This window comes from Astyanax mexicanus, chromosome 25, assembly GCF_023375975.1.
Source record: "Astyanax mexicanus isolate ESR-SI-001 chromosome 25, AstMex3_surface, whole genome shotgun sequence".
Classification (NCBI taxonomy): domain Eukaryota; kingdom Metazoa; phylum Chordata; class Actinopteri; order Characiformes; family Acestrorhamphidae; genus Astyanax; species Astyanax mexicanus.
Window position 1 is genome coordinate 17817489 of NC_064432.1, and position 26351 is coordinate 17843839.

The following is a 26351-nucleotide window of genomic DNA, read 5'->3' on the forward strand; positions in this document are numbered from 1 at the left end:
TTAAATAGTATTTATTATTTTTTGCTTTGTCTCTTTTGTCTTTCTCTTTTTATTTTCCACTTACTTTTATTTTCTTTCTCTCTTGCTTTCTTTTATTCTTATTGTTTTGTGTTTCTTTCTTTAGATTTGCTTTACTTTCTTTCACATTCTTTGTTTTTCTTCTTTCTTTCTTTCCTTCCTGTGTTTCAGTTATGAGGACTATGAGCCGGAGATAAAGTAAGAACTGAATAAGTGTGTTTATGAATTTCTTTTCATGAACACTTTTTTTCATCTCTTTCACACTTTTTGTCACTCATCCTGAGAGTGTTCTGCTCTTTCTCTCATTCCTGTTCCCACATCTCTGCATTCCTCAGCTTTTTCACTCTTGCTACATAATAGAAAGATTTGAAATGATCCACTTTACACTCTCACACACACACACACACACTCCAGTGTAATGTGCTGTTAATGTCACAGCTGTATAGAAGACACAGGAGTTAAGCAGGACAAGGACACTGCTCTGTCTGATAGCTCTTTGATGTTTGACTCGTGTTGACTCTGGTTTGAAGCGCTTCCTGTCTTTAGATGAATAAAGTAGATCTTAATGTTTCTTTTCATGGATTGATATGGATTGGGTGTAAAGGTGTACATTGGAGAACACAGTGAACATTGTGTTTGTATAAGTGTGTTAGAGACTGTGTGACTGCTTGTCTCTTTTCCATGTAATAACTGAATAAGAATGTACAGGATATATTCTTATAGCTATAAAATCATTGTCAAAGAAATTGTAAGAAAAAAGTCACAACCAGAAGAAAGTGTTGAATTTTAATGGTGTTCACAAGGAAGATAAATAGTACCAGAAATTGTACGAATATAAATTGGTATGTGCAAGTTTTGGTCTTATTTATTGAGCTACATTTTGAGACGTTGTGTGTTATGTGTGTTACATCTCATCTCAGCATGTTGTTGTAGAGGATCCTAATGTTGTCTTGCAATAATCTTTCCCATGCAGCTTGTATTCTGTGGTAGGTGTGGAGTGCTGATATTTTGTCCAATAGCATTTTAAATTAGGGATTGGTCTGGCGCTGCAGCTAACCACTGCATAGCACCAGTGCCTTCAGCTCTTGAGAAGGCAGCAGTATGTGGACGAACATTGTTCTGTTTGAATGGTGTACTAAATGTGCATTTAGAAAAGGTAGGGCAGATGTCTATGGAAATATACCTGCTAGAAATCGAAGGGGTTAATCCCGGTCTACGAGACAGCGTGTGTGTGTGTGTTAGTAAAGCAGGAGTGTTAAATTAACACAGGTTTATAATCAGGGCAGTGAAATCTGAGGCCCTGAGGCTCTACAGCTCTCTGCTGGAGAGTTTCCACACTGATTACAGCCACCCTGCACCTCTGCTGCACTTTCATATCTTCACCTCTTTTTTTCCTCTTCTTCTCCTTTACACTTTCATGTTCTCCTCTTTTTACTCTCTGTCTGTTTGTGAGGCTCCATCTGTTCACCAGTATCTCATCTGAGGCTTCTGAAGAATCTATGGCATCTCTGGTACAGGGTGACAGCTTCTGGCAGGGAAATATAAGAGAAAAAAAGAAAACAGTGAAGTGTTTAGCTTTGGACTAGGAGGACTGTCCCAGGTTCAGATCTTTTCTTTTTGGTTGTGTTCGGGGAAAAAAAAGACTATGTTTATTTTTTTTGATTAGCAGATTGATTAGTGTTATCAAAATCATGTTAAAGCCACACTTTAAACCATAATCTGGACGCACTTTTGATTTTAAAGATTATATTTTGTTTCCATTATATTTTTAGACATTGTATATTTCTATTTAGTATATGCAATCAAATTAATCAGCATTTATTTACACGCAGGCGTACGTTAAAGGTGACCTTTATTTTCAGTAGATAAATAACTGGGTAAATAGTATTTAATAAATACAAATTGATAAACCAACATTACAAAAATAAAACCAGAATAAGGAGAACAAAATAGAATATTTATATTCAAAATTCATTTCATATCAATTTAAATTCAAATTAAATAGATCAGTAAGATAAATACAGTTTAAAAATTTTGTTTAATAACAAGAAAATTATAAAAAATAATAATAATTAATTAAAATAAAATCCTTATTCTAATGAGTATAAACAACTGAATTAAAATCAGATTTTTTATGAATAAAATATAGAATGAAATAATTAATTTAGGCATTTAGTGTTATTTAACAGTACTGTGTAACACATACAAAAAATGGAATTGGTACAAATTATCATATATATATTTTTTTTTTTTTCCCCAGATTTTTTTCCCAGTCTTATTTTACCCTTGTGTTTTTTTTTTTTTGTTTTTTTTTTACCCCTAATGTTGCATTATCATTTACATTGAATTAATACATTATTTACCATACACATCCAGGATCATCACTACGGTTTATATTAAGGTTGTACACGTTTTTATTGGGTTTTATTAAGCAGGAAAAATGGGCAAGCGTAAGAATCTGAGCAACTCAAGGGCCAAGTTTTTTTCATGGGTAGACAACTGGGTCAGAACATCTCCAAAACATCAGACAGGCAGGTCCTGTGGGATGTTCCTGGTATGTGGTGGTTAATATCTACCAAGCAAGGACGTCTGGTGAACCACTGAACCGAGAACAGGGTCACGGGTGCCCATGGGTGATCACTGATGAGTGTGGGCAGCAAAGGCTGGCCCATCTGCTCTGACCCCACAGAAGATCCTTGAGAGTTTAATTCACATTTATTTAGCTTGTGAGCTTGTGTTTCGGGCCAATAGTGGGTTGTAATTGTTGTGTTTTTGTGTGTTGCAGGTCGTGGGTGATCGGTGCTATAGCCCTGCTGTGTTTGCTGGGTCTGACCTGGGCGTTTGGCCTGATGTACGTGAACGAGAGCACAGTGATCATGGCCTATCTCTTCACCATCTTTAATTCTCTACAGGGAATGTTCATCTTCATCTTCCACTGCGTCCTGCAGAAAAAGGTAAAAAGTTAATATGTATATACACACATGGAGTTGTTGAAATGAAACTATTTATTTATAAATGTAAGGATATATGTAAGAGACATTCCTGGGAAAATCGTGATGTGTGTGGACGAGCATTATTCTGCTGAAAAATGCCAGTTGGAAGCCATTGGACACAACACATGTGGCTGCAGGATGTCCTGTACATATTGCTGAGCTATGAGTGTCCCTTATATCACTAAAGGTGACTGACTGTCATATATGATGGCTCCCAGGATTATCATACAAACAGTCGGGGTAGTATGTGGATTCAAAGAAAGAACTCATAGTTTACAACACCACTGTAAACAAAAGTGATGGTGTCTGGCTGCATAAATGATTGGCATAAATGGTATGCAATTCTTTAAAATGGCCATATTGGTTTTCTTAGTCAATAATGTGCCCTTTTTAAAGTCTGTCAACTGGGCAAGATATCTGAGTCATGGTAGCATGTCTAGCAGTCAGCAATATTTTCCTAAGAGGTACACTACCCTCTAAGAGACTTTTTTATTTTACAGGGCAGTAGTAAAAGCTCTTTTCTGTCAAAACCTAGTGTCTAATCAGACCATGCCTATAATCATTTACTGATCTGCTTATCTATATATGAAGCATAACTGCATGCCAAATTGTGCAGCGATCAATAGTGTGTTATTTATTTGTTTTGATGTGAATATATGTGTGTGTGTGTTGTCTAGGTGCGTAAAGAGTATGGAAAGTGTTTGCGGACTCACTGCTACAGTGGAAAGAGTGTTGACTCCTCTATGGGCTCCAGCAAAAGCTCTGCTTCTCGCGCACCTGGTCGGTACTCCAGCAGCTCACAGGTAGGGAGGACGACCCTCAAAAAACAACAATCAAACACAAAACCAAATACTCAAACCTGTGTTGTCCATAATGTCCTGTGTATCTCTGGAAACCCACATCTTTAACTGTTCCTCACAAGCATGTCTTTCATACTTACTGAAATGTTGTTTGTGTTTTTTCTTACACTCTTTATGTCTCTCTCTCTTTCTCTCATCACAAGGTCCACCACCAGCCTTGTATGACAAACTGCTCACAGTTACAGTATGAACAAGTAATTATCCACTCTATAATCCTTCTACCTGCAATTAATTTACAATTATACTAATATATAGTGCAGTAGTGCATATACTTACAGATTGTATTGTTTGCTTACAGCAAGCATAAAAGACGTGACTCTTATGCCTGCTTGCTATTTTACCTGCTTTTCCTACACTGTGCTCATCCTCGTGACCCATGCCATCTGCATGCTTATCTTTTTTAGTGTGCTGTTAATGCTCCAATACAGTGCTGAAGTGCATGCACCTTGACTGCTTGCAGAGGAAATCGTTTGATAAACAGTGCTGCTGTAATTTTGAAGAGTACTGCATAGTTTTTTTTTCAGGCATCTGCTCATGCTATTATATTGGCTTTTGAGTCAATGTTTTTTTTCCTATTCTCTTTGTAGTACAGAAAAATACAGTACAGTCGTTTACAATGGTTATTGATCACACACTAGAGAAAAACATAAATATTGGGTTGAAAAAGGACTATATATCGTACTTTCAATAAGCAGTTATTAATACACCATTCCGTGAAAAGTATGGGCTTCACATTTCTATTGACAATGCAGAGTAGGTGTTTCTTATAAAGTGGACAGTGAGTGTGCATGGTGCAGTGTTATTGCTGCATTTATTTCTTTTTTTACTTGTTGGTAATCAGCACTTCCTGAGTGTGATTGGTATTCAGAGGCGGGTTTTGTGCCTGTGATTAAAAATGAAAAGCTTCTTCGTGAAGATTTGAATAAGGTGCAGCTGGACACCCGAGGGGGGAAAAAGAGAGCAGGGGAAAGAAAGGCTGTGCTAAACTTATTAAACTTAAGTGCATGCTGCTCTGTTTTGTTTTCTGATGGAAACAATTTGTGACTCAATGTTTTTTTTTATGATAGAATACCTAAAATATGCTAGAGTGATGGAGGTAGTAGGAAAAGTATAGGTCCAGTCTGACAGGAAACAGGATGGATGAAGATGGGCCTGCAGTATGCAGTGTTTTTTCCCTATTCATTTTATAGTTCATAGATGACACTAGAAAGAAATTGCACAGCAGAAAATGTTGTTTTGCTAAAGAAGCACAGCAATACCTTGTTAAGCTAGGTAAAAATCTGCCTAGCTTAAAATGCCCCAGAAGGAACCGGACATCAAATTCATGACAGAATAACACTGCTCTCTGTCAGGTAGACATTAAGACAATAAATAGTTGAATATCAAAGTCAGGTAGACGTCAAAACTCAACATTGATTTCCAACCAAAATTCTGTATAAAGTCTCATAAAATCAGCCCGAAAACTTTGGGTCGACATCAAGCTCCAACATTAGACAGATGTAAATCTAAATTAAAAAGGGTTGATGTCAACGCTATACAAACGTTTAATTTTTGTTTTAAGATAAAGTCCCATATGCATCAAATAACAACAGTGAATTAACATCAAGCTCTAATTTTAAACAGATGTTGAATTCTGTTTGGAAATAAAAAAGGATAAAGAACAAACATTGGGATTACATTTCCTGTTTTACAAATCAAAGTTCCATAAGTATCAAAATCATTATTGGATTTATCAAATTCCACCATTACAGACATGTAGAATTTTGGTTGGAAATCAAGTCCCATAGTCCCAAAAAAGAGAGATCTTTTGTTCTTAGTCACAAATCCTTGGCTTTACATGTCTCAGTTTAATTCCATATTGCCATGGAAACACAGTTTGTGGAGACGAGGTTTACATTTGCCTTTTAGCCTTTAAGAGGTCATCTGCTTAGATGTTCTTCAGACAGATGTGAGGAAAATCTGACGCGCTTTAGACACTCTGATGTCCCTGTGTGTGTGTGTGTGTGTGTGTGTGTGTGTGTGTGTGTGTGTGTGTGTGTGTGTGTGTGTGTGTGTGTGTGTGTGTGTGTGTGTGTGTGTGTGTGTGTGTGTGTGTGTGTGTGTGTGTGTGTGTGTGTGTGTGTGTGTGTGTGTGTGTGCGCGCGTGTACCTGACTTGTAGCCCAAACACACTGCAGTGACTGCATGTATGTCACTGTAAATGTCAGCAGGATGAGTGAGGTCTCCTGGCCTGGTTTTAACCTCCTGTATTCTGAGTAGTGACTGGTGGAAGGCTGTTTTAAGCTTATGCTTACAGTAAAATACTAAATACCCTCATATGGATGCTTAGCACAGCTTATTCCACAGTGGAGCACTAGGTGTTTTTTTTTCAGGGGGTTTGTGGGTTACAACCCCTCCAATGATTGTAATCACATAAAACCTTCAAATAACATTGTACAGTAGAATACTACTGAAGACCAGAAGCAATTTATTAACATTAGTACAGAATGACTGTTTTTTCAGAAGGTTTTGAGTTTGGTACCCACATCCACCACTGGGCTAGCAATGTTGGGACCTTCTAAACATTCTAATGTTTAACTACAGTAAAATATCATCCTATGAATGCCTAGCACTCTCAACTAATTAACCCTTTCAGACCCTGCATCCATTACAATGGACATGATTTGTCTTTATTATAAACTCTTTTGTTGCAAATAACACTATTTGAGAGCTGTTGTCCGCCAATGAAACAGTAAATCAAATAGCCAATTTTTAATAATTTAATGTGATTTAGAACCGTTTTTAATCATGTTTTTTTATGAATTAAAATGGTCAATCTAAAATATTAAATATTACACACAGGTTTCTAATGCAATGAAAAAAAAAAAAATTAAAGTTTTTAATTAATTGGATTAATTAGTTTATTGGATGTATTTATTATATAGATTTTAAAGTAGAATTTTAGGGTCTTCCTTTCTGTGCATTACAGACAAAAAACAGCATTCTTACATTTCTCCCCCTGACTGGAGATAATTTGGGTCTAAAAGGGTTAAGATTATTACCAGTAATTATTTTTGAAATAAAACATCACATTGGTTTTACTGTAGATTGAGTTAAATCCATGTTTAGATATAGAACCAGTCAAAATGTAAACACAATTTTTACAGTTACACTTACAGCGCACTGGATTATTAAACAAGGTTTGTGGGGACGGTACCTACATCTACTAATCTGACACTCTTGCAACCCCTTCCAATTATAATAAAAATGAACCACAAATAATTGACAGATTTTGATAGGTACAGAATTAGTCTACAGGTTGATTGAATGACTTTTAGAATAGAATATACATTAGTTGCTCAGAGGTTAGAGCACTGGATTATTTTTTCACAGGGTTGTAGGTTCTATATGTACAAATGCTCTTTTGACATTACTACAAGATACAGAGAAAGAAATACACAGTTTTTGTATCATTAGAATTATAATTGGGACCAGTTGTGATTCATGTCCATTAAAAAAAAGAGTGGACAGTGGTGGCTGGGTAATTGATCAGAAGGTTCAGGACCCATATCTAATGGTCTGTGATTGATGGTCCTTGAGCAAGACATTTAACCTTCTTTACTTTCCCTTTACCTTAATTATCTCATTCTCTTAGGCACAACTGGAGGTTAAATGCTTATCTTGCTTAAGTTTTGAATGCTAAAGGTAGAGAAAGAGCTGTGCCTTCACTTCCCTCACCCTCATTTCCTGCTTGCTGTGGGTATCAAACTGGCAACCCTCTGGGTCTGAGCATGCTTTTCTAAATTGCAGCTTATGTTTCTCTGCTTTATTTATATGTATTAAAATGACTGTTAATATTGATAGCTTACAGTATATTGTTATACAGAGTGTTCAGAAGTTCTCCATCTGTATTCAGGCATTGTCACGTAGGTATTGATTCATTACATAGTGCTTTGGCTGCATGAAAAGCTCTCTATAAATGACATTTTATTTTATTGTAAACCAGTTCCCTGTGTAAGCATTGTATTAGCTCCCGAAACCCCGTCTCCACCGCATACGGCGGCTCTAACTGTAATTGTTGAAAAGTGTTTGCTTGCATTCAGCAAATGCAACTTGTGATTGCTGTCTACCTATAGCTGAATAGTGTATTTTGGTGTGCATCAGGCAAATGCTGCTGTAGATAAATAACTTATTGTCAGGGGCACAGAAAAGAACTTATAAAAAGAATGCTAAGAAAGCCAATTCGACAGCTTTGTTGGAAAGCTGCTTTTGTAATTATTGTCAGACTTTAAACAGTCCAGTTTGCCGCAGTAGAAAAGTTTAAATTGGTTATTGTGCGCAGTAACTGTGGTTACTGTCATGCTAGTTGGAGTCAGATGACGCTGCTGTTCTAATGCTTCACCATCAGGGTTTTTTGGCGGATTGTGTAAGTGTGTGTGACGTTTTGATGTGTGTGTTCTCTTCAGAGCCGTATCCGTCGGATGTGGAATGATACCGTAAGAAAGCAGTCAGAGTCGTCCTTCATCACCGGAGACATCAACAGCTCAGCCACCATCAACAGAGGTACACGCACACACATGTAATCACTCAAACCATCCTTACCACCCTCCTGACTCTACTGATTCGAAAGGGAAATCTGAAAGAATGCTGGTGTTATGCTGGTGATGAACAGAGCACAAAGCGATGTTCAGTGAACAACGTTATTTCCAAAACCTCCCATATCCCAGTGTTTCCCACAACCACCAGGTAACATACTGTGAAAAAAGCTTCACTTTCCTTTAAAAACACCACAAGAATATTATCCTGCAAAAAATAACCCATGTAACAAAGAACCCATGTTCTCCAGAAAACAACCAAAGCATCAGTGTCCTCCAAAAATCCTAACATTCTGCAACAGACACCAACCAAAAAAAAAGATGTTCCCCATTTTCCTAAACCTTAACATTCTAGAAAAACCTCAAGAGCCCATAAAAACTCACCAACATCCAACCAATACCAACAAGCCCAGAGTTCATCTTGCTCTGTTCTACTGTTGCTGTGTTCTGCCATTTATTCACACAAACTACTGTCTTATTTTAAATGTTGAGCTATGGGGGAAAAAAAGCAATTACAGACAGAAGTGACCTTCAGCTTCATTAGATGATGATGGCTGAGGTAAACAAAAATTGATTTTAGAATGAATAATTAATATAATTAAATTTGACTAATTAATTTAAATGTGTGTGTGTGTGTGTAGAAAGAATTACATTTTTACAGTGGCAGATTACATAACAGTGTACGCGACTGTCACTCTAACACACACACACACACACACACACACACACACACACACACATTTCAGTGTAGCATAGAAATGGTAATGATATTCAGCAGTTCTATATTTAACAGTAAGTTGTTCTCTCGCTCTCTAACTTTAATTTTCTCCATGTTTGATTTCTTATTTATTCCTATTTGTTATCCCACATTGTCCTATTCTTTTACTTCTTATTTTTTTACTTCTTACCACTTTCTCTCTTAAAATTCCTTGTTTTTCATTGTTTCTTTTCTTGTCTTTATTTTTCCAGTTTTGTTTTCATCTGTTTTCTTTTTCCTCATTTCCCATGTGTTCTTTCCTCTCATTCCTGCTTCTCTACCTACTTCTCTGACTCCTATTATCTTTCTCTCTCTCTCTCTCTCTCTCTCTCTCTCTATTTCTTTCTGTGTGGTGTGTGTGTAAATCAGCACAGTTCTGAGTTCAGTACGACACTAATGCGCCGTTGGGATGACGGATTGACGCTGCAGAGAGAGCGGAAGTGTCAGGATAGCAATAATTAGGCACTCAACACCGCCACACACACACACACACACACACCAGAGTTAACGCACACAGGACCCATGATTCATTGCGATTGGGGAGAGCAGATGTTTTAAAGCTAAGTGAGGGAGTGTTGGAGTCAGAAGTGTGTGTGTGAGTGAGATACATTACTGAGATCATGATACACATCAACATTAATTTACTTCAGCGCGCGCGCACACACACACACACACACACGCACAAACACACACACGCACAAACGCACACACGCACAAACGCACACACACACAGAAGCAGCCCAATGATGAGACGTGTCGTCAGCGTTAGTGTGTGTAATGTGAGGAAGATAAAACAGTGTGAGTCCGTGCAGTTCTGAGAGAAAATCTAGGTCAGGAAAGTTTTATTCCAGAAGTCTTCTCGTGTTGCTGCAGAGCTACAACATCACACTTCCTCCCTTACCCACTTCACACTGTCACTTTTCTCCCCATCTTCAATCTGCTGTCTCTAAAAAACAGTTCCTCTTTACTCCACTTTTAACTAAAATGTATAACAAACAATCATTCAGTTAGTTACAGGAAGCTGTTGGCTGAATAATTCTGGTTGGAGTGCAGAGAATAAAGACCCACCCAGGAATCATTATATTGTAACTGGACTGTGTATATAATTGACGATACTTAATTGACGTGTTTTGAATTTAACAAATTAGATTACGATAACAAATACAGTAAAACAGAACCATAGTTTCTTATTTTGAAGAATAAAGCTTAGTTCCAGATTTCTCATGAACGGTTCCAGCCAGTGCTCTAGTGTACTTTAGCTCACATCACTAAGCAGCACTGATTTATCAAACCAGCTGTTACACCTTTTTAAGTGTAATCTGCATTAAACTGTTGCACAGACAATAGTACTTGAAGTGGGGAAAAACACTCATTTACATGTTAGCCTGCAAACAGTGTGGAACACAAGTATATTAATATCTATGTAATCAAATTAATTCAATGTAAAAAAGAGCAGTTTGCAACCTAAATTCAATCTCTTGCAAAAAATTGAGAAGTGTGTAAAAGTGCTGATACTGCCAACATATTTCTGCCCACTTCAAGCATTGACAATATTGCATAATAATATAGGAAATAATGAATCTAATTTAGCAGCATTACAGTTGATATTTGCTAATCAGGAGCGCACTCAAACACAGGCAAATTTCCAGTGCCTGATACAGTTATGTAGGTGATTCATGGTGAAGAGATGATGATGCAGACTGGCTGTGGGTTTTGGTCGAGCTTATGTGGACTGTTGGATTTGTAATTTACTTTGCAAGCAGCACCTGCCTCAGGCTTGTTTTTGCCTTATTGCTAGTTTCAAAAACTCTACTCCTATATTTTCTAATTTAGATGAAAAACAATCTTTCCAACTACCTTTTAACACCAGTTCAAAGTTCACCTCAGCCCTTCACCTGTTCTGCAGTGATCTGTTTTCATCCTCTCTCCTTCTCTCTATTCCCTCTCCTCCCCTCCATCGAGACAGATCACTCTTTTTGATTTCAGATAGCATTTGCCGTGTTTCATTCATTTCTCCATGCACGATTATTTCACCGTGATGGGCACAGATGGAAAGCGTCCAGATGCTGCGGTGGCGTCTCCCCCGCCGCTCCACGTTATAAAAGAGGTTCTTTTCCGATGTGTATAATTAGTCAACTAATATCAGCAACGCTGAAAAAAAGGCACGCTGATTGCAGGATACAAAAACAACATTGTAATGAATACGCACAAACATATTAATGCAAACAGCGAGCGGAGCGATGGAGACGGGATGGGTCGAGCAGGCGTCTCAGATCAAGCTGTTAAGTCTGTCAGTGAATTATAGATGTGGAGAAGTTGATTCGCTGAAGCAGAAAGGTGAGGACAAGGCTTTTATTATAAATTGAGAGTTTCACATTTCACTTCATATTTGCATGCAGTTCAATTAGTGGGAGTAACTATTAGACGTTAGTTATTGCAGCCCATAAATATTCATATTTTTTCGCACTCAAAGCTCACTGAAACAATCTGAGAAATTCTATCAAGGGTGAGAACTCCAAATCTTCAATTTATACCATATATTGCTAAACGTAAATAATACATATATACACTTTTGTCTCTTTTAATTTTTGTCTCTAATTAATGAGAAACTGGCACAACTATAGAGTCTTATTATGAATAGACTAATTAAAATACATATCATTTACTATTTATTGCATAGAATTCTAAGGGATATAAACATTGCGACAGTCATCAATAGACATGCTCCCAAATTAATGTTTTTACGCTGTTTTTAACTGAAAATTAAGAAACTTTTATCTTTCTACTTACTAATAAAATGCAGACAGATCTAGAAAGAAACAACTAACTAACTTAACCCCTCTCTCTCTCTCAATATATATATAAAATTAACTATAAGTGAATTATAGTGAATGACACTAGGTGTCATATAGGTCTAATGGAAATTAAATGGCAAAATTTATTTTAAGAGTTAAAGGCATATCAAGCATTTTCAGGGTTTACCTTAATTGTATCAGTATAAAGGATACTAAAACTACAGACCCCCAACCACATCTTTGTTTACTAACGTCGCACATTCCTAAACAAGCAGTCTGTAAGAAAATCCATCCATACACCTACACCAAAATCAAATGCTTAACCTATTGAACTGTTTCGAACCATCAGTGTTTGCTGGCTTTTTTACCACTGTCAGAACATAGGCACACTTAGAACAGTTTGCATTGCTTTGCATTATTTAGACACTACTAATCATTAGTATGTGATCAAGTCAGGGATAATGGGGAGTCAAACATTTCTCATAGTCTGTTTACATATAGAACAGCTGCATTTTCAAAAGAGCATAACCCTCCAGAATCAATCAATGAATCTGAAGCAATCAGTGATAGCCCCTCAGCTTGTGTGTTGATTAGGTGAATCAGGGAGCTGGTTGGAACTTGAACTCTTGCTCGGGAGTGTTGGCACAGCATGCGCTCCCACAGTCGTGACTCAGAAACAGGAGTCCACCATGTGCCTCAGTGTTCAGGCAGTGCGGAAAAACTTAATTAATGACTCTTCTAATCACCCACATTCTGCAGAAAGCCAGCATTCTTTAATAAAAACAGCCTTCTGAGCTAAAGCAGAGTTAACTAACACCTGCTAGCCAATGTGCAGCAGGTTGGAGGACTAACAGGCGTGGGTTGTTGAGGTAACTTCGAGAAATTTGGGACAAAATGCGATTTTTTTTTTTTTTTGATTACTTTGATTAGTAGGGCCAAGTACCATCTGTTTATATCATTTGTTAACTGTAATCTACAGTGTATCAAGTATTGATCTGTTCAAAGACAGCGAGTTTGACTAAAGTAGAAAATGTAGTGATTTTACAAGTATAGTAATTTCTGATACCTGCCAATAGGGCTGGGGAATAATTTAATTAATCAGATTACTGTTTTAATGCGATTTTCAAAATGGGACAATAGAGATTGTACATCTTTACATATAGAATCTGAGAAAAATGAGTAAATCTCAGTAGATAGAAATTTGCCCCTTAACTGAAGTATAAGAAGATTATGTTTGCACTGTGTTTAATATAAAGGATACATAAAAAGTATCAGGCATCCCTAACAACCAAACAAACAACGGTTTAATTATATACTTAAAATGCAATAAAACTTTGAACATAAATATTAGGATAATTAATTAAACACTGGGAATAAATCATCATTATTGTGACATATCCTTACATTTTGGAGTGTTTTTCTTGTTATAATGTGATTTGGCATTTTAAAATTTGCAAAAACTTTAACTTAACCTTATTCGAAATTTTACTTGAGTTAAACCCAATCAAAACATTTAGTAAACATGGGTTCTTCTATTGGTTTCCCAATAAGGTATGTTTCCCCTGAATCAATCACTAGTTTTCCTACAAAATTAGAAAAAAAAAAATCTTGAAAATGTATCAAATGTAACACGCAGCACACACACTCCTATGCCTTGTTCCTAGTCTGCTTGGCTGAACTGATGGGGTTGTAGCGTCTAACATCGTCTCACTGTATTCTCTGTGCTTTCCCTGCTGCTCAGCTGTCTCTGAAAGATGAATGCCAATGCTAATGTTACGCTAATGCTAATGAATCCAATGTCCTTGCCTTGTTCCTCCTCGCAACTGTGAAGGTGACGACACCAACGTTGTTGCGTGGACGTTGTTTCTGCAGCGTTTGTCTAATGTTCTCTGTGTCTTTTCTCTCCGTGTGTGTGCGTGTGGTTATGTGTGTGTGTGTGTGTGTGTGTATGAATGGATGTGTGTGCGCGGGCGGCTGTATCAGGTGCTATGGCCAACCATCTCATCTCAAACGCTCTCCTGCGACCGCACGGCTCAAACAACCCCTATAACACTTTAGTTGGGGATTCGGCCGTGTATAACAACCCACCTCTCAGCATGTACAACACGCAAGGTGTGCTGGGCCTCTACTCACTTCAACTAACAGTCTGCATGGGTGCCGGTGTGTGTGTGTGTGTGTGTGCTTATGCATGGAGCATTCTGATGAGTGTGTGTTTGTGTTGTTTGTGGAGTTCAGTGCATTCTGTCGATTTGCTGCTGTTTGTAAGTACCTCATGGTCTCCCTCTGCAGCCCTCCACTAGGAACATCACACCCAAACAAACAAGAAAAAAAACACTACTGTAGAACTGTAGAAATTGATATATCCATGCTTTTCTCACGGCAACTACTCTTGCCAGGTTGGACAAGTATGTGTATAAAAAGGTTAGGATACAACTACAAACCAGGAAAAGTTAGAACAATATAGCAAACTGAGTTTTATGCCATTACAGAAAGTATAAACCCAAATTTACCACTTTGTAATGTTGACATTCATTCTCACAGCACATTCTCTGTACAGCGAAGACAAAGAATACGATGAAGTGTTTCAGCTGATAGTTTAATAAATGATTGCATATTATGTGCTGTAGGGAGAGATATGTAAATTCTCCCATCTTTTTTGTTTTTGAGCATCACAGTAATTTTCTTATTACATAAATTTGTTGACAAGCTGGAGATCCACTGCTCATCTTTGCTAATCAAAACTTAGACTTTCATAGATACCAATTTTGTACGAATTTATTTTTTCAACCCTATTTCTAGCTTTTTAGAACATGTAGAGCTGAAATGCACAAATGGATATATGGTACTAAGTAAGTAAGTTGAGCAAACAAAACGTGAAATGTCTTGGGTTTATAGTGTCTGCAAAACCAAAGTGAGTTCTTTTTTTTAATAAAATTTTTCTTTGATTTGGGATCAATCAAGTAGGAATAATTGATTCAATGTTTTACATTTTTTAAAGTGCGCTTGCTTCAGTTTGTTTTACTTAAATGCAAAAGTAGCTGCAAAAGAAAGACTTTGTGGGTGGCACCAAGACAGATAAACTACTGCAACGTATGTATAATTTCTCATGCTCTGCCCTGGAACCAATTAATTCCTTAGTAATCCCATTGCTATTTTCATACAAGGGGAAAAAAAAAATCAGAAGCTAAACTTGAGCTGACATTGATTGTCTTAAGTTTCCACCTATAGCAGTGACTGCGGTAGAAGGTGAAATGTCCTTCCCGACAGCCATCTGCCATATTACTCCCAGAGCTTAACAGGGAGCTGTGTGTTCAGCGTGGAAGTCACAAATGTGCTGTGTGTGTGTGTGTGTGTTCTTGTGGAGAGCACAGCAGGAGGCCTGGTGCTTTTCTCTGTGGCTGTTGCAGCGCTGCATGATGCTGTCGCGCCAGTTTCTCCTCTTTCCATGTGTTTGTCCCTTTCTCACTCTCTCTCTGTCTTTTATTTTGCTCTCTTTTATTTTCTCCCTCTGTTTTGCCTCATTTTGACTCATTTTCCCTTGTTTTCTCTTGCTCTTTCACTTGACTTGTCTGTGTTTAATATCATGCCAATTTTTCAGTAAACTACTGGCAATTTTAGATGCCAGTAAAGCATTGTACACCGATCAAGTGTAACATTATGACCACCTCGTTGTTTCTACACCCATTATCCATTTAATCAGCTCCACTGATCATATAGGAGCACTTCTCTGCATACTTTATTTTTATTATTATTATTATTATTATTATTATTATTATTATTATTATTATTATTATTATTATTATTATCCTTTCACCCAGTTCAATGGTCAATGGTATTAGTTGTGTGGTGATTCATTCTCAGCACCACCATGCCAGTATCACTGCAGAGCTGAAAATAATGACCCACCAGCCAAATAATACATGCTCTGTGGTAGTCCTGTGGGGTTTTATTATATAAAGTATGTAGATAAACAGAAACAAGACCATTTCCATGTCCATTTCCATTATGAGACTGTACAAACGTTAACTGTAATATTACATGACTAAAATTCCTCCGAAACCCACCAGATCGCTCTCTTTCCAAATTGAATTTATTAGAAGTTGTAGGGACAGTCGTGCCAGCCACAGAGAAAAGTACTGATGCTAACGATTGAAATATTTCATATCATTTCCATTCATGAATACTTGAATGCTTTCAATGTAAAAGTAAAAAAATGTTAGGGACTGACACTTATATATTAAAACTTTTGCTGGCATCTAAAAAGATTTCACCAAACTAAAAATTAAAATAATATAATACAGTATATCTACAATAAAATGAACAGTGTGTTTATAGCTAATGAGTAATATGCAGTCATGAATACAGAGTGTTATTGCAAATATGCACCATATACAGCATTACAGCATTTTTTTTTTTACTGTGTATTTCTCTGTAGCACGGCTGGTACTATGAAAATTCACAATGTTCTGAAACATTTCGTTCCCCTCACAAAGAGCACCAATTATGCTCAACCTACAGCTCCGATCAACAGCATCGTCATTACAGAGGACGGCCTAGTGCGTTCACAGGTTCAAACCAGCAGCAAGCATATAAAAAAAATAAAAATACCTTCATCTTTGCTCCCAACATCTCGGCGACCTTGAAATCTAATATCAATAAAAGCTCTGAAATTATGAGTCGAGCCCAAGATACTCCTAATGTGCCTCTTTAACCCGATCAATAATTCGCTTATACAGTTTTTTTATTGTGGCGCTCTTCCTGGGCCACTAATAGAGGCACAGCCCACCTTATGCTTTGGAAAGATTAAAAAAAAAGTCCCATCTCTAAAAGGAAGCCTGATGATTGGAACATTTTTATTGTATTTATTCTACTTTTTTTAAATCTATCTTCTACTCTGTGTTAGGTTTGTCTGTGTAAGTAGTATGTTAAAAGATGGGTGAGGGTAAGAATTGATCTATCCAGGATCTAACCACAAAGGGATTCTTTCATATCAACTGTTGTGAGGTTCTAAACACTTTGAAGATTTGCTATGCGACATTGTCCATTTTTGAACGTTTACACAATCAACCCGTAACTGTACTTTGCATACTACAATTCTCTTTGAGGCTAGACCTTGGCTCTTTAAGGCTATTAAACCAGTGGTTGTTCCTGACATTTCTGCTACTAGTTTAACTTAAGAACAATTTAGCCAGCTTGCACTGGTTTGCATGGAGTTACTAGCCAATTACTACTAATCCTTAAAGTAGAAGTGCAGTGTAAATTGGACTTGGGGTGTAGTGAAACATGGCTATAGGAAACATGGACTAGGCTAATGGAATAGCCTAGCTAGTGATAGGGGCATAGTGTTGCCCATGCAAAGAAATCACTATTTTTACACTATTAATAAGCTCAAAGTAGCTTCACAATTTGTTAGTAGAATTACGAGGGCCCCCGACACTTAAAATGAGGCCCTGAGAACGTTGGAAGTGCACAGATAGTTTATTAAAAAGACTGTCTATACACACAGTACCTTCAGGTAGTTGACTGATGAGCAAGAACAAATGGAACAGATGGAACTTGGTGTCCTTTTTTTGTCTTGCAATATATGCAAACTCTGCACCTACAGCAGGAATCCCTCGGAATTGTACCAATGAAGTTTGAAGATACTTTGAGCTTGATAATGTTGTAAAAATAGTGAGGAGCATCAGCTAAAAACTTTGTATTTCAGAATGCTGGGAAAAACAGAGGTGGGCTTTTTGACAAAAGTTTTTACTTGTGATTCTACTAGTACTGGGAAATTACGGCTTTAAAAAAAAAAAAAAAAAAAAAAAAAATTCCCCCCTACTAAAAATCAAACTACAGTTGACAAAAAATTGATTCAAAACTAGAGCACTGGATGTATATAAAAAAAGACGTTTTTAGAAACGGTAGAATTTATTTCTAGCTTAATATATGCTTTATCCTACCGGGTCGTGTCGCAAGTGCTGTGTTGCAGGTCCTACCGGGTTGTGTCGCAAGTGCTGGAAGAGTGCTGGAACTTTCTTTTGGTACGAGCTCAATCCTCAACTTAATGTTTAGAAAATATGCACGGGTTAGTCTGTGGGAGGCGCCAGTAACCAGGGTAAGACAGATAAACACCTCAGAAATGAGTAGTGTTAAATGTATGAAAAATTGTGATTACTTCATTTTGAAATCATTAAAAGCATAAAACTGTAATTCAAATTAACCGAATTAATTGTGAAAATCGCCCAAGTCCATTTCACAACAGAATTCTTATTTAAGGTGTATTAAAATTAATGGAGCATAAGCAGGTTTAAACACTTTTACATAATATGTAGATCCTACAAGTTAAAGTTTCTTCAAGAATATTTATATTTAGTTCAGATCCTTGGTTGCCAGTTATTGTTGCTGCCTTACTCAGGGAAACCAACAGTGACAGCTTGCTGAAGCTGGTTATTAAACCAAAAACCTCGCCATCCAGTGCTCTAGTCACTGAGCCACCACTGCCCTGTATAATGTATAAACATTATTGTGTGCTTTAGTGTGTGTGTGAATTAGGCTTAATATGGAAAAAATGGCGACTCAGTAATAGAAATGGCAAAATCCAGGACTGGGAACTGTCCAGTGCTGAAAACCTATTGAAAAAACAATGTTGGTCCTGTAGGAAACAAGTTTGTTTAAAAGAGTGTATGAGGAAAAAAAAAAAACTTTAAATGTTTCTTAAGGAACTGATCACAATGATATGGAAACTTTATGAAACCCTTTTTGCTTTGCTTTTGTATATCTTTAACCTCTTATGCTCCATGACTTTTAGTACACCCAAATATTACTATTCTGAACATGCAAAGCAATGCAAACTGGCTGAGTCATTCCTACACTGTAACTGTAGACACAAAAAGCCAGAAACAACCACTGGTTTTGGAGAGTTAAAGAGGTTACAGGGTTCTTCAAAAGCACATCTTCAAACTTTACTCAGAAGAGTAGCTGTTTCTTGTCAAGACCACTGGAGTAATTAATTGAGCAACTGCCTCTACTGTCCACGAAAAGCTTTCTACTAAGTTATGGAGAATTGCTGTAAGGATTTGATTGCATTCAGCAACAGGAGCATTAAATGAGGTCAGGCTGCAGCATGATCACAACCCAACCTCACAAAAAAAAATTCCAACTCCCCAAATATGCACAGTTCCACTGCATATACCTACATCTATATCTACAGGGACCAGAAAGCTATGCTTGTGTAGAGATTCCCTTTCCACAGTGGCCAATGACTTTTGCTTAAAGCTCTTTTTGGAAAACCACTACTGAAACCACAAGTGGTTCTTCTTTGGCATCACTCTAAGAAGCCTTTGAGACCCTGTGAGCTCCACAAATGTGCTGGTACATCAAATGTAATGTTTCTTGAGGTACTATATTTGCAATAATACAGCACAGTTGAGAGTTGCAAAACCCTTCTTTTTTACCGTTAGCAACTGGTTGATTTGTGTGTCTTTGCCTTTCTCATATATAATTGGTTGATTTGTGAGTAATAAATACTTGTGAGAGTTGTTAAAAAATAAATACTAATAAATGCCAAATTGAACTTCTAGAATCAGGTGCTGGGGTGCAATCAAAACCTCAACCCTATTAAAAGCCTCATAATTTATAGGTTGTATTTTCTCAAACATAAAATAGGAACATTAAGCCAGTAAACACGTGGACCCGATGGGGCTGAATGCTTGTCCAACTTAACATCGGTTGAATAGGATTTTACTTAAGTTCAGTAAAAGCTTGTCCAACCTAGCAACGGTTGCTACAACAAACCATGTTTGTGGATAAAGCCTGGATTGGTTAGTTGTGGGTCATTTTTCTTCAATTCATCAACCTGTGTGCATGTTCTCTTCGACTTGTCACTGGATGCTTACTTGTGCTTTTTTCTTTCTTTCTATCTATCTATCTTTCTGTCTTTCTTTCTTTTACTTTCTTCCTTTCTTTCTCCATGCTGTCCGTTAAGAGCCCTACAGAGAGACAAGTATGGGAGTCAAGCTAAATATTGCTTACCAAATGTAATTGCCCTCGTATTTCCTTCTTCCACGCTATTCCTTTTGTTTAACCTTTTTTTCTAAGGTGTACTTCTAAGAGTTTCTCATTGGGAAATGTAGTCTACTTTACCCTCCATAAAAATTACAGGCACCGTTTAGAAGAAAAAAAAATAAAACCTTTTCTTCCTTTTCATTAATTTAAGTGCTACCTGGTAAAACAAAGATGGGCTATACAGCACCATCAACCTTTACAATAAAATGGAAAAGAAAGGGTTTACAGGCAAATTTCTTCATCTCTGAAGTTTCTTTATGTGGCCTAAGGAGGCAGGATTACTTTTAAAAAAATCAATACATTGAAATCCAGCCACATTCATAGACGTGAATGGAATATATATTAATCACCTGCTCCCACTTTTTCTCTGCGGAGTCTAAAGAGAACGTTCTGGAGGCTGTAGCGGTCACAGATCCACACTTTCTCTGCATGAGAGAGTCGAGATGTTTCCATCCCCTCTCCTTCGACCTTATTTAGCACGTTAAAGTGGCGAGAAATAGAAAACAACACTTATTAAATGGTGTATCTTACAGTTGGTGTTATAACCAACTGTAGCCATGTAACCTTTCAGTGCTAAATAAGGGCCAATGTTGATTGGAGCCTGACTTAAATCTGCTTACATATCGAGCCTCGGCATGGCTGTGCTTTAATTGTGTTTGTGTATGCATGTGTGTAAGAGTGTGTTTGTGTGGGTGTGTACAGTTTATATAAGTATATCAATGTTCTCATTTAACTGCACATATTTTTTTGTTATTGTTAAGTTTGAAATTAGACTTGTTGAGGTAAATTTACTGTCAAATATGGATGGTCTGAGCTAGTCTTTAGTCCTGAACAAATACCAAAAATCCCAAAATAATGCCCAAAATGAGGAAGCTTACATGTAGCTGAAATGTCAGTAATGACAGAATAGAAATATACAACACACATCGGCCATAACATCAGGTTCACTGACTAGTAAATTGGAAAAAAATATTTCTTTATCAATAAAGGCACATGTCAAAAAACTGAGACACTTTGACAACACCAAAACTATGACATCTAAACGACTGGGTCGGAAAATCTCCAAACCATTAGGCATGTTCTTTGGAGTTTTCCCATAATGCAGTCATCAATAACTACCAAAAGTGACCCACAGACATTGTCAATGACAAATAAAGTTTATTGATGCCCTCCATAGAGGGCCCTACCTCACAACTACAGAACAGAATTAAAAAAATCTGCTGCTAATGTCTTGGTGTCAGACATTACAGGGGTATAATAAGGGGAACACTGTGGGACAGGTGGTACTAATGTTATGGCTGATCAGTGTGACTCATGTATCAATTAAGTTATATTGTTACTTTGATGATAACAAGTGCTCACCTAAAAATAAAAACAGCACATTCAACAATAATGCTTTTACAGCTGACTTCACACACTGTTTTTGCTGTACTATGTTTGACACATGGAAGTGTCTTTCGGAGCCAGATTTAAACCAGCAAAAATGAATAAACGGACATCAAGAGTGCTATAGAAACGGGTTAAATTAGTTCCTTATGGTAGATACTTACACCACTTAGTGATCTTAGAGAATAATTTTGCACAGTAGAGACTCTATGACAATGGCAAAAACAAGGCAAACGAAAACTTATTCTAGAAGCTTAAGTTAGAATCTAGGTAAATGTTTTGAGATCAGCCCTGATTCCTGCTTTAAATCATCACTGTTGCATAATATTAAGAAAATACCGAAAATAATAAGAAAATAGAAAAATAAAAAATAAGTTGAGTCCAGACATTATTTGAGATTATGATGTTCTAAGATGTGAATATGGATTTGTGTGTGTGTGTGTGTGTGTGTGTGTGTGTGTGTGTGTGAGAGAGAGAGAGAGAGAGAGAGAGAGTGTGAACATGCATGATCCTTTGTAATAGGTGTTTTTAAATGTGTGCAGTTTTCTATCAGCACTTACTCTGAATATCTCTTTCAGAGGGAATCCTGAACAATGCCCGGGATACAAGTGTCATGGATACTCTACCACTGAATGGTAACCACGGCAACAGCTACAGCCTGGCCGGCGCGGACTACGTGAGCGACTGTGTGCGGATCATCGAACGTGGCTTCGGTGGACCACATCCGGAAACCACGCTGGAGAAGCGCATCCTCAAAGAGCTCACCTCAAACTACTTGCCCTCTTACCTGAACAACCGCGAGCGTTCGGCCGAGCACAGCCGCAACCTCGTCAACAAGCTGGTCAACAACGTGGGGAATGTGGCACACGTGAGCAACATGACTCACGTCAGCAATCTCACTAACCTCAGCAACAATGGCAGCATTCGAGGCAAGGATTCATCCGTTTTGCCCGTGGATCTTGCGCTAGACCTGGACGATTCGCCAGCTTTCGCGCCGGATGAGGGTCTGGGCTTAGAGTTGATCCGTGAGGAGTCAGACTCAGATGCTCCGCTGTTGCCGCGGCAACGTCCCGCCCTCCCTGCCCAGCCCCTTTCATCTTTTGGTTCTGGCCCCGCCCCTTCCGCCTCCCGTCGGCGTCTCCCTCAGGAGAACAGCGAGAGTTTTTTTCCTCTCCTGACAGACGATCAGCGTGAAGACACGCCCGAGCCCCAGAGAGACTCACCTGAGTCAGCTGAGTCTCGGCCGGATGCCCGAACGCTGCCCCGCGGAGGCGGAGACGGGCACTCACACGCCGAGGCTGATGACGTGTACTACAAGAGCATGCCCAACTTGGGCTCGCGGAATCACCTGCACCAGCTGCACTCCTACTACCAGCTGGGCCGCGGCAGCAGTGACGGCTTTATCGGCCCTGCCAGCAACAAGGACGAAGCATCGTCATCATCTACTGACGGAACGCCGCAAGAGCCCCCACACCTCGTCACCAGCTTATAGAGCAGTTTATAGGTCTCCAAACTCTCGTCCTGGAGATGTAACTTCTTGAAGAATTTCTCGTTCCAAAAACTGTATGTATTTTGTATTTTCACAATTCCGCTGGTGTTTTAATGGACCTATTCATGCACAGCTGTTTGGCTTATCTATGTTTAAGTCATACATGCATTTGTGAACTGGAAAACAAAATTGTTGTAAGGTTTTTTGAATTATGTTTGTCCAAGTCCTTCAATCCTAGGAGACATAGTTCTGATCTCTCCTAACAGTGGGACAAAAGCTATTTAAATGAAATTATATAAGGTTTTCCTGTAAGGTTAGACAACGAAACAATGCATTTATGATCTGAACATGAATGAGTGAACAGTTTGACACCACTGGACAGAAGAAATTCCATTCGGTCAGAAGTTATCAAACATGGTAGCAAAGCTAGCTAGCTAACTGTAATGCATGGCAAAGGTTTGTTAAAGAAAATGAAACATTAAGCCTTGCTATAATGTGCTTTAAAGGGTCTTCTAAGTGGCACCATAGAAGAACCACAGAAAAGCTGTTCTTCTTTGGCATCACTTAATAACCATTTGACGCACCATATTTTTAAGAGTGTATCTCAAACGATTGTGAAGGCAACCCCGAACCATCAGTGGGCCCTTCTTTTGTCAGGGCTGGTCTCCCAAAATTAATAACTACAATTTCAATGAATAGAGTTGTCAATTTGATTGAAGATGAGGTACATTAGCGCTAGCTGAGAAAGAGGGCTAGCATGTTGGATGAACTCTGCAGAGAAAGTGGATCTTCAGGACGAGGTTTGGTGACCACTGGTGAATCACTGCAAGTGCAACACTGAACCACCAGCTCCCTGTTCGCAAACACCAATTATACACACACACCAGACACACACACACACACACAAATACACAACTTTCCAACTCACAACACCCCCCCCTCTCACCCCCACCGACTCACACAGAAGCCCTCTTCTCCCTGCGTGGTCTCCTTTGCTTTCCTGTACCGGTCACTTGTCCGCAGTCGTAAACATTTCTTGTCCGTGTTCTCGTAAAATCGGAAAACGGAAATTGGCAAAACAAAAGACAATGTGACAAACATATTCTGGACCTGCTTTTTTGTATTTGAATTCAAAAAGGATTGGTGGGATTGTGGGCACCAGTGTTGTTTGGATGATCTTTAACTGAAGACTCTCCAATGAGGCTATTTCCCATGGTGGACTAAACTTCTCATGGATTATCAGTGATTTAGTGGGAAAAGAGCTAAAAAACTTTGTGTTTAAAGAAAAACTCAAGACAGAAACTTTTCTACTACTGACAGTAGTGCATAGACTCAGAAGCAGTTGGATTAAGATGGAGAAGACACTGAAAAGACTATTTTATTACACTTCTTTATCTGACATTTGCTTTTTAAATGTTTTTCTTCTTGTCGATGGGTTCGGTACACTTTGCTGCAGAGGTCTCAATAAGACGAGGCCAAAGGCTGGAAGTTTTAGTAAAAAGGCTTCGCAAAAAGGACGACTATCACACAACATGCCGTAGAGCATATTTTTTGTTTTTCCGTTTTTTGCTGTATTAATAACAAATATTAAAAAGTGGAGACAAAAAAACTAATATCAGAGAATTATAAGATATTTCTATGTAAGTGTACAGCTACTAGCAATTGAACAGTCTGCTTTTTTTTCCCCTTTCTCTGTAAGCGTGGTGATTTAGAATCGGTTCTTCAGGTCTGGACTTCAATCCTGCTCTCATCTTCTCTTCCTTTGTCGTTCTTCTTTCTTTTCAACAGCAGCAGCACATAATAAAATTACAGAAAAAAAGCAAAAAAACAAAACAAAAAAAAAGAGCAAAAAAGGCCATTCTACAGTTGTAACCACAGATAATTTTCCACCTCTAGACTTCAAATGTTCAGCTTTTACTTATTCTTTCCCAAAATGTTGCATTTTTTCAGACTGCGTTACTTCAGTGTGTAGATATAGGTGATTAAAAAAAGACGAGGCGAAAATACAAATTCCTTGTGAATTTAACAGCAGAGGAAGAATCCAGTGATGTGGAATGGGGGAAATGGGATGAGTTCATGCTGATAATGCACTAGGCACTTGTATAAAAACAAACGATGGGAAAGCTTCACTCATTAAAGTTCGACATTTGGAGCAAGAAAAACGCCACCCTGCCTGTCTGCGTTTTCATTCCAGCTGACCAAGAAAAGACGGCTATCGGTTATTTATTTCTGTTTCTGCAAAGAGGTGACAAAATAACTGAAAAAGCAATCTGCCCTAGTCCATCAGTAAAAATTCAGCGCACGTATTATAGTTTTACCATCACAAAGATGATCATGGATTTTATTTATTCCTTTGCTTATTTTTGCTTTCTTTTGTATTGATTTTTGAAGTTGAATGACCTCCTAACTAATATTTGTTGTAACAGTGAAACTTGTTTGCCAACAAATAAATTACTGATCAAGACTGAAGCTGGTGCTTGGACACTGTGTGTGTGTGTGTGTGCGTGCGTGCGTGCGTGCGTGCGTGCGTTTTGTTTTATTTTGCAGGTCAAATGAGGGTTTTCTCTATAACTGCATCATATAAAACGTGGGTCTTGATAAGAGAGGCTGTGCTTGAAAACTTTAGACCAAACAACATGATGAATTACGGGTATTTCATGCCCAAACATTGTACATTGTATGTAAATTACTTAGTGCTGTAGTCAAGACATGATTACAAGGTAGCAAAACCCCAAATTAGTGCACTATGTAGTGAATATGGTGCAGCTTCAGACATAATTCTATTTTTGCAAAAAAACTAAAAGAAAAAGCTGAAGGAAAAAAATTGGTAGCTACCATGACTACCAAAAGATGTTTCGTTTCCTGTGTATTTTGGAAGCACTTATATGTGCTATAATAGCTGTTTTGTGTGTGTGTGTGTGTGTGTGTGTGTGTGTTGTCAGTGTGAGTGGCATTTGTGAAGTGTGAGAGTTAATAGAAAGTGCTGAACTGCAAATTTCATTCACGTTATTGATGACGAACAAGATTACACCCACACACAAACACACTCCACATAATTAATGAGCCATTACAGTGCCTCATAACCAGCACTGCCAGACATGCTTACACAGCAGCTTTCAGCATAAAATGATCATGCAAACACACACACACAGCAGATTATATGCAGAATCTACTTAACATTTTTGCTTATGTATTATAGTTTTACTATAAAATCAATTTTAGCATTATATTAAAAGTATTACACTGCAGAAAGACCTGAAATACTACTACAGCAACATGAAAGCACCCATCTAGTAACCATGTAGCAACACCAAAACAACCACTTAGGAATCCCAAAGCAGCCACCTCGAAACATCACTGCAAAAACCTCACAACCACTTAGAAAAAAAGTGACAACAACATATTAACACCTAAGCAACCACCTCTGAAAC

The 26351-nt window shown here is 37.9% G+C and overlaps 1 protein-coding gene and 1 long non-coding RNA gene across 34 annotated transcripts in view; one reads left to right on the top strand and one right to left on the bottom strand.

The window, feature by feature from the left end:
• The window catches only part of LOC103047288 (adhesion G protein-coupled receptor L3), a 365140-nt gene extending 339751 nt beyond the window's left edge, over positions 1–25389 (top strand). For 6 of the 32 annotated variants that reach the window (XM_049472032.1, XM_049472031.1, XM_049472036.1 and 3 more), the window contains 8 exons: positions 190–216; positions 2804–2972; positions 3689–3814; positions 4015–4065; positions 8316–8412; positions 13980–14108; positions 19966–19983; positions 22010–25389. In XM_049472032.1, the coding sequence (XP_049327989.1) occupies positions 190–216; positions 2804–2972; positions 3689–3814; positions 4015–4065; positions 8316–8412; positions 13980–14108; positions 19966–19983; positions 22010–22923 (1531 nt within the window). In that variant the 3' untranslated portion in view covers positions 22924–25389. Of the gene's footprint in view, positions 1–189; positions 217–2803; positions 2973–3688; positions 3815–4014; positions 4066–8315; positions 8413–13979; positions 14109–19965; positions 20018–22009 lie in introns of all 32 variants that reach the window. The other 26 variants (XM_049472048.1, XM_049472050.1, XM_049472057.1 and 23 more) reach the window with 18 other exon arrangements.
• LOC111195225 (uncharacterized) overlaps positions 791–26351 on the bottom strand; it is a 38368-nt gene continuing 12807 nt past the window's right edge. The window contains exons 3-5 of one of the 2 annotated variants that reach the window (XR_002651538.2): positions 3725–3829; positions 2852–2960; positions 791–1543 (exon numbers count right to left, since the gene is read on the bottom strand). This is a non-coding gene — a long non-coding RNA (uncharacterized LOC111195225). Of the gene's footprint in view, positions 1547–2851; positions 2961–3724; positions 3830–26351 lie in introns of both variants that reach the window. The other variant, XR_002651537.2, reaches the window with a different exon arrangement.